The 8858-nt window shown below is 43.9% G+C and overlaps 1 protein-coding gene across 1 annotated transcript; it reads left to right on the plus strand.

Annotated features, from left to right (window-relative positions):
- The first annotated feature begins 440 nt into the window (after positions 1-440).
- Positions 441-3688, plus strand: LOC101600381 (alpha-endosulfine-like). Its single transcript, XM_004649133.2, has 2 exons — positions 441-900; positions 3642-3688. Exons 1-2 carry the CDS (start codon positions 551-553, stop codon positions 3655-3657), a joined length of 366 nt encoding a protein of 121 aa, XP_004649190.1. The 5' UTR covers positions 441-550; the 3' UTR covers positions 3658-3688.
- Positions 3689-8858: the final 5170 nt, after the last annotated feature.

Consider the following 8858-nt stretch of genomic DNA (forward strand, 5'->3'; position numbering starts at 1 on the left):
TCAAGGAATTATTCAGGTATACAGGATAGCTCCTTTTTATCAGATACTAGAAAATGCTTATGAGGCCTATGTCACTTAGATATTTATTACTGCTGTTGTTTTTCATCTACCTTTTACTATCCCTTAGTATCATATTTTATCACGCTTGATGCTAACTTATAAGTAAATCACAATATTAACTTAATATTATATCTAATAAGTAAAAAACTCAATATTCCAAACCTAAGGATTATATTGGTTCTGAACTTTGTTCCAATGATTTCACAACACTTTATTTTAGAAATCTCTTAAAGTTTAGGTAGCAAATTTTCAATTACAAATTCTTAGTATTGCTGCTTAAAAGGGTTGTATTCATTTATTCTCATCATTAGGCTGATACACTACATGCAGATTAACATTAGATAAGAAATATTGTCTAGTTTGACTGGAGCAACCATAGTGACAGGAGGCGAAGCAGCAGCTCAGGTTGTTACCCCCGTTTCCCCTCCCCCTTCCCTTCTCCGGTTGACTTCCCGGGTCCCCAGAAAGACTCCACTGTCCCGGTCCTACCATGTCCCAGACACAAGAAGAGGAAAACCCTGCGGAGGAGACGGGCGAGGAGAAGCAGGACACGCAGGAGAAAGAAGGCATTCTCCCTGAGACAGCTGAGGAGGCAAAACTAAAGGCCAAATATCCAAGCCTAGGACAAAAGCCCAGAGGCTCCGACTTCCTCCTGAAGAGGCTCCAGAAAGGTCAAAAGTATTTTGACTCAGGAGACTACCACATGGCTAAAGCCAAGATGAAGAACAAGCAGCTGCCCAGTGCAGTTGCAGACAGGAGCCGGGTGACTGGTGACCACATCCCCACCCCTCAGGACCTCCCCCAGAGAAAGTCCTCGCTCGTCACCAGCAAGCTGGAGGGGTAACCTACCCCCATCTCCTCTCCTTCCTCGCCCACTGGACTTTTCTATGTTGTAGGCAGGGAATGGGCACCTACTCAGACCTCAGCTTGCTAGCCAGGAAAACACATTGCCCAGGGCTGCTGAGACATTGTGTAGGTTGAAGAAGGGCTCTGGGTTCTTTTCTTTGGTTGAGACTTGTACACTCTCACTGTAGCCCAGAGAGGGACCCAAAATAGAAAAGATGAAGACTGGATAATGCTGCAAACCTTTATCTTTTGTGAGGAACACGTGAGATGTGATGTCTCCTTTTGAAAGAGAATGTCCCAGAATTGGCTAGGCTGAGTCTTGGAATGGTGTGTCAGGTTTAATATCCCAAGGCTAACCTCCCTCGTCATTAGGAAAGGTAGCCTGAAAGACATGTTTTCTGTGCTTCTGAGTGTTTGTACCTTAGGCTGCTATGCTTCATGTTTCCATTATGGCAGGTTTAGAGAACCCTCAAAAAGAAACAGCAACATGCTCGCCTAAAACTACAGTGCCTACCCAACTTCCTTCACCCACTACCTCTCCCCTTGCTCTGGTTCTCAAGTGATGCAAGGGTTGATGAGCATTGGTCTTGGAAAGATGGCACTGCTTGTCTCCTCCAGCATGTTGCTTTTGAAAGTCTTATGGGCTGGTGGAGATGATGGGTTCTGTTTCCTTCCACTCAGTCTTAGCAGTACTGATAGAAAACCTTCGTTTGGTTATTTAATCTCTCTGCATTTCTGTTTCCTCATCTGTAAAATAGAATGAAATATGTTTAAGATCAATTCTGATTCTATAATCCTATACCTGCCATAACTGCTTCTCATCATAACCAAAAGTGAGGAAGGCCCTTGACTGAGCCTCCACTAGGAAAGTTCTGGGGTGGGGGCCACATGAGGAGAGAGAAGTGTGGAGATTTGAGAGCTATAAAGTTTAGCAACAGAACCTCGTAGATATCATGGACTTGAGGGTTAAGGGGGGAAAGCCTGAAGAAACTGCCTATGTTTCTGGGTCTACATCTGGACCCTAGCTGCTAAAAAGCTTCTCTGGCAACGAGCTGATGGCCTGAGGAAACATGCTCAGTCAGGCCCATGTGGAGACACGGGCTTCAGATGTCATGGAAGCTAGGTTTGTTGTGAGAGAGCAGTGGAGAGGGGAGGCCGGCACCGAGCTGACCATTAGAGCTCTGTGCTACTGCAAAGCGAAGCTGGAGCAGTGGGTTCCTATGCGATGACTCACTGTGGTGGAAGCTGGGGAAAGTGTGTTGGGAAGGAAGATACAGCCTAGAGCTCACTCCCCAGTTCTTGTGTGACAAGGACGTATAGCACTAATTCAGGAGCAGGGGGAAGAAAACGGCCGTGGTGAGCAGCATCTTTAATCTAGTTCTCACCAGTTTGGCCTGAATCTTACTGAATGCCACCTGCTAGTGAGGACAGAGAGGCCCAGACTGAGAACTATCCAAGTAAGAACGCAGAGGTTGTCTGCTCTTGCCCTCTCCTCCCTCCCACAAGTTCTGGTGAGCCATTGAGAATGGCTGGGGGTGCGCTGGTGTGCATGCAGGAGGAAGGTTTGCACACACTGCCCTCCTGACTGGCCGCTTAGTTTTGTGCTTGTCATCTTCAGGTTGGATAGGAAAAAGTTGGTGAGAAAGGAATGGAGAGAGCAGGATCCCTGGTCCCCAAGCTTCTTGGCTGTCATTACTAATTGTATATAATTTTTGTGTTTCTTGCTCCATTTCCTCATGCTGTCATTCTTAATCTAAAGTCCATGTGGGAAGGGGAAAATGCTGAACATCGTTGTATAGTTTCCTCAGCTGTCCCAACCATGTTGTACATAGATATGTCATGTTATTATATACATAAACATATATATAATTTTGTATGTTTTCTTCATCTCCCATCTTGTCGAATTCTGTACTTTTTCTTTTCTGTCGGAGCTGCCTTCGTATTTGTCAGTTCAAGTCATCAACACTGATGTTCATAATAAATCTGGTTTGTAGGAAGGAATAGAGGGAATAGAGAACTCAAGCCAATCTGTAATCCCAGCTCCTGAAAAGTACAAATTCAAGACCAGTCTGGAACTTAGTGAGACCCTTTGTCATTCATAAGGCTGGGGAATATAGCTCAGTGGTAGAGTGCTTGCATGGCATGCTCAAAGCCCAGTACCCTAAAAATACAAAATGGAGAGGTTGGAGGAATAAGAAAAGCAGGCAAACCATTAGTTGCACGACTTAGAAAAGGAAACAAGCTATATTCCATACTTGCCACCTGCTCCTATATGGAAGAGGAATGTATTCTTAGCAAGGAAGGTCATTTCAAAAGTGAAGTGCACTTGAAATCCAGATTATGAAATCCCCTCCAAGCAAGTGTGTGGTCTGACCTTGACCTCCGGACAGTCACCACCCCACTGTTGCCAGTGGCTGTGGTCCTGCCCTGACCTGCCCAAGATGGCATCTTACCCTGCGGAAACCTCCAGTTACTTGATGTCTACAGAATTGCTTTTCTCTTGTTTTCCATGAGGGTATCAGAAAGACAGAAAACATACCTGTTTGTGGCTAGGAAAGTGGTGAAATGTTCTATTTTTTGCACCTCCTGTATGGACACCATTGAAGCATGTGCCCTCATGGTGATTGGGTGGGGTAGAGACTGGGAGTGAGGGAAGGGCTTCCCTCCCCCCATTACTTGACAGTATTTTGTTTTGTCTTTATTTGTTCATTTTTTCCTTTTGTGTTCATCCACAGTGGCCAAGTTGAATGACGCTGCCTGGGGCTCCTCCAGATCCTCCACACTGCCCTCCTGGGTCCTGTGCTGGCTCCTGGCCTCCCTGCATTGTAGTCAGGGTCAGGCGGTAGCTCAGGTGCAGGCTAAAGGGGCAGAAACCCCTGCCCATTGGTGACCCAGCACATGGAGCCCCTTGGGCTGAACACCAAGACCTTGAACTTTTGTTTTGTTTTGTTTCATCTTTTCCAAATAACTGTTGGGAGAAATCTCAATGAAATCCCATGGGTGGGGTTGAGAGGGTGGGATGAAAGGCTTGGGGGTGAAATCAACTAGGGTTTGATTGATATATATATATATATATATATATATATATATATATATATATATATATATCCTGACTGTTTACCTCCTTAACTTGGTTGATGTGGATGGGTGTAAGGGGGAGGAATTGGGAACTGACAATACGTTCTAGTTCTTCTGAAGAGGAATGCATTGTTTGGATGCAACAGCTAGAGACCTGGCGTCAGGAAGAGGCGCTGCTGGTTCACAGACAGCAGATGAATAGCTACTCTGGTTCTGCAGGGCAAGCAGAGAAGTCAGTGCTAATTGTTTACTTTTTAGAAGTGTTGCTATTGAAACAGATTTGCTAAGGCGACTTGAAGAGCAGTGAGGGAAGAGGAGTATGGGGAACCCCACAGAGCCCAGGGGCTATTTTTCATTATTTGAAATTTTTAAAAATGCCCATAAAAAAAGAGAACCTAGAAAAAAAAAGAAAGAAATATTGTCTAGAGAAACTTCATGACAGAACATTTTGAGTACAAGCACCATTAAGATGTGCTTTGCAGTCTGGAGAGATGCTTAGTGGTTAAGGTGCAAAGCCAAAGGACCCAGGTTCAATTCCCCAGGACACACATGAACAGATACACAAGGTGCTGCATGTGTCTGGAGCAGCTGGAGGCCCTGGTGTGCCCATTTTATTCCCCCACTCAACCCTCCTCTCTCTATCAAATAAATAAATAAAAATTAAAATTTTAAAAATAAGTGTTTTCCTTATTCCTTAAGGCTTATCTGTTAGGGACTTTAGCATGAGTTATTGTGTATATTGGGCAGGAAAGGCTAGCCTTTGTTCCTAGGGGTGGGATATCATGTGTTATTACTTATGAATGAGTAGCCACCTAGTTAGCAATTTGGGTATGCAAATGAGAAGATATTAAGAAATATGAATTTATTTCATATATTCAGGGAGATGACAGCTCTGGGTGTCACTATACTTAAGCAACTTTCTTACATAATACTTTTTGTTGTTGTTGTTTGTTTATTTTCTTTGTTTTTTGAGGTAGGGTCTCACTCTGGTCAAGGCTGAACTGGAATTAACTATGGAGTCCCAGGGTGGCTTTGAACTCTTGGTGATCCTCCTATCTCTGCCTCCCAAGTGCTGGGATTAAAGGGGTGCACCACCATGCCCGGCACATAACAGTTTTTTAAAGATGGTTTTCTCTTCATTTAAAAAAAAATGATTTTGTTGTTGCTGCTTTTCATTTATTTATGAGAAAGAGAGAGAATGGGTATTTAGGGCATCTTTCCATTGCAAATGAATTTCAGATGCAAATGCCCACATTATGTATCTGGCTTTCTGCCAGTAATGGGGAATAGAACCCAGGCTGGCAGACATTGCAAGCAAGTGCCTTCAACCACTGAGCCATCTCCTAGTCCAGTGTTGTAGTCTGCTTCATGTTGCTGGACGAATATCCCACCAGGCAGTTTATGGGAAGAAGGGATTTATTTCAAAGTTACAGATCCAATGGCAGAAGAAGCTTCTTATTTCCAAACATGCAAGCAGAGAGACAAGCAACTGCAACAAGTGAACACCAATGACACAACACAGCCACAGCTCAAAGTGCTCTTCACGTACTTTGGGCTGGAAGTCGCAGCCACACCACACGACACAATTTAGGGCTCCAGGATCCACCCCAAGTGACATGCCCCTGCTAGCAGGGATCTTCCTGCTTAGGGCTAAAATTACAAATTCATTAAAAAAATATTTGCAAAGAGAGAGAGAAAGATAAGAAGAGGAAGGAGAAAAAGAAGAAAGAGGAGGAGGAGGAGGAAGAGGGAAAGATTATAAATGGGGGTGCCGGGACCTTTTACCACTAGAAATGAAGTCCAGACACATGTGCCACTTTGGGCATCTGACTTTACTTGGGTACTGGGAAATAAAACCCAGGCCAGCAGTCTTTGCAAGCAAGCACCTTGACCACTTAGCAGTCTCTCCAGCCCTGCAAATTCTGATCTAAATTTTATGAATGTATAGCTAATAATGGACAGGCTTTTGAATTTGATTTATTGTTTGGGGGGGAAATACTGACTGAAATTTAAAAATCTACCTAATTTTTCTAGGTTTCCATTTCCAGAATTAATTTTTGTTTTCACTATTAGAAATTAAATGAAATAATTAACCACATTTTAAAAAGTGATAATTAGCATAACTTCTGTAAAAAGTAGTAAATATTTTGTGATGTCACATAAAAGTAATCTAGAATTACATTTAAATGTAAATATATTTAAATGTGATTCTAAACATTTAAGTTTAAATTTGAGGTAGGTCAAACAATTCTTGTGATATATTTGTCTGCAGCAATCAGAGCTCCTTCCCCTTAAATTATTTCTTTTTTTTTTCTTTATTTATTTGACAGAGTAAAATGGTAGGGTGGGGGGGGGAGAGAATGGGTGTGCCAGGGCCTCCAGCCACTGAAAACAAACTCCAGATGCATGTGTACCCCCTTGTGCATCTGGCTAACATGGGTCCTGGGGAATTGAACCTGGGTCCTTTGGCTTTGCAGGCAAATGCCTTAACAGCTAAACCATCCCTCCAGACCCCTTAAATTATTTCTATCACAGCCTTTGAAAAGACTTTTCTTTATTTAACTATGAGCCTTGACCTGCAAGGAAAGAATATTATTTGAAATAAGATATGGAAATAAAGGCAGTGGTTGCTAAAAATTTATTAAATTCTAGGCACACTTTGAGTTAAAATTTAAAACAACCATATTTTGTGGTAAGTTTTTTAATCATATGACAAAAAATGTTTTTGAGAAACACAGAAATATAATGAAAAAGGTAGAGTTTTAATAAACAAATAATACTTTTTAATGTGTACATCAGCATTACTTTTCTCATTTACATAAGAAATAGTTCAAATTGCCAACAGTCAAGACAAAGAAGCTCCCTACTTTCATGGAATTCATTTTCTAATGAGGTCAGGCAGGCGTATAAATATATTAACAGCTGTTATGCAGATAAAGCAAGACAATAGGAAATGGTGTTTCTGGGTGATGTAGAATGAGTTGTCAGGAAGTGGTATTCTTTAGAAGGTGGTACTTAAGGTAAGACATGAGTGACCTAGGAGAGTGCTTTGGGATTAGATGGGAAGGGGACTCCTGGGTTAAGATCCAGGAACAACAGTAGATTGAGCAGAGGAGGACAAGCCAGTGAGCAAGAAATGGCCAGCAAGAAAGGTAGAGATTCAAGAGAGGAAAGTGTTTCTATAAAAAGGACTGGAGCCGGGCATGGTGGTGCATACCTTTAATCCCAGCACTGGGGAGGGAGAGGTAGGACGATCACTGTGAGTTTGAGGCAACTCTTGAAACTACATAGTGATTTCCAGGTCAGCCTGGGCTAGAGCTAAAAAAAAAAAAAAAAAAAAAAAAAAGGACTGGAGACTTCTGGTCAAAATGGCATCCTCCTAACTAGGCTTCAGCTCCTAGGGTAATATCAGGCTGGATCTGTGGGGCTCCAAGTGGGTGGCACAGAGGGGGACAGTTAGGAATCTCCTGATTCCTACACTCTCAGGTAGCCCACTAGAACCTCGGGTCCCCCCAACCAGTCGCCCCAGCCACCACAAACCCTGGCTCCCAAAATAGGCTCCCGCTGTGCTATCTGCAGGCTCCATTCACCATGGCCCACATGCCTTACCTCCCTCACAAAGGGCCGCACCGCTGTGTCTGTGTATGGCCCATGTATCTTCCCTGTCTGCTAGAGCTGCCCCCTGCACACTGAGTCCATAGGTGGCCCATAAGCCTCTTCTCTGTTCAGTGGTCCTCACACACATCCTTGTATCCTGAAGGCCGCTGCGCTGCTGTGCCTGTCAGCGACCCATGCACACTGCATCTGTTAGTGTTCTCAAGCTTTCTCAGACTCCCGGAGGCCATGCCCCACTGTGTCTGGCCCCACCTAGCTATGTCTAGCCCATGCCTGGCTCCAGCAGACTGTACCTACTGAGCCCACAGTTCACCCATGCTAGGGTCTCTTGCCCCACTCCCCTTCTTGCTTCTTTGGGCTGGCCTGAAGGCTGCCTCTACCCTTCCATTATTTCAGACCCTCAACACCCTGTGCTACTGACTAGAGCTGTAGTTTTGTGCACCCCTTGGCCAGTGCTTCTGTCTACCGCACATCAGACAACTCCCTGAAACAGTCGGGGCTATGGAGTCCAGCTACTCCAACCATCTCTGCAACACCCCACTCCACTCCCAGTGACTACTTGGGCTTCACATCAGACCCACAAGGGGAAAACAGGAAAATCAGGCAATCACCTGCCAGGAGGAACCAGTGAGTCCTCCATAACCTGCCCATCTGGTTTCAGCAGGGAAGCAAATGCAAGTGCTATCCTGAGCCATAGGCAAGACACATCTAGGACCAGGTCAAAGGAATCCCAGATCTCCAATCCCACCTCTGGTAGAAAGCATCAGCACAGAGCAGTTGGTGCACTTATGCCCTTCATATTCTGCACATCTCAAAATACAAAGCCATCATTAGCCTATTCTATTCAAACATAAAATTGAACACTCTCTGAAGACACTACAAGCAAAATTCTTGCTTCCTTCTTAACTAAATAAGATTCCCACACTGTGATTGGCAGACCACAAGGCAAAAGCACCAGCACAAAACATCAAAGGGAGGGAGTTCCAACAAGGTTGGCTATTCCCACAATTGAAGTCTCCAGTGAAAACATAGAGGAGACAAAAGGAATACAACCCCAAAACGAAGACACAAGATATGAACCCTGACCAAGCAAATGGTAGAACTGGCAGGAAATCAACAACGGCAGCAACAACAAAACCAACAATTGCATAAGTAAAATCCATTCAGCTGTCTGCACTAGGTTGGACATAGCAGACAAAAAACAGAGAGATGTCAAAAGAGATTTAAGTGAACTGAAGGTGAACCAAAAAATAGATAAT

This window comes from Jaculus jaculus, chromosome 7, assembly GCF_020740685.1.
Source record: "Jaculus jaculus isolate mJacJac1 chromosome 7, mJacJac1.mat.Y.cur, whole genome shotgun sequence".
Taxonomy (NCBI): domain Eukaryota; kingdom Metazoa; phylum Chordata; class Mammalia; order Rodentia; family Dipodidae; genus Jaculus; species Jaculus jaculus.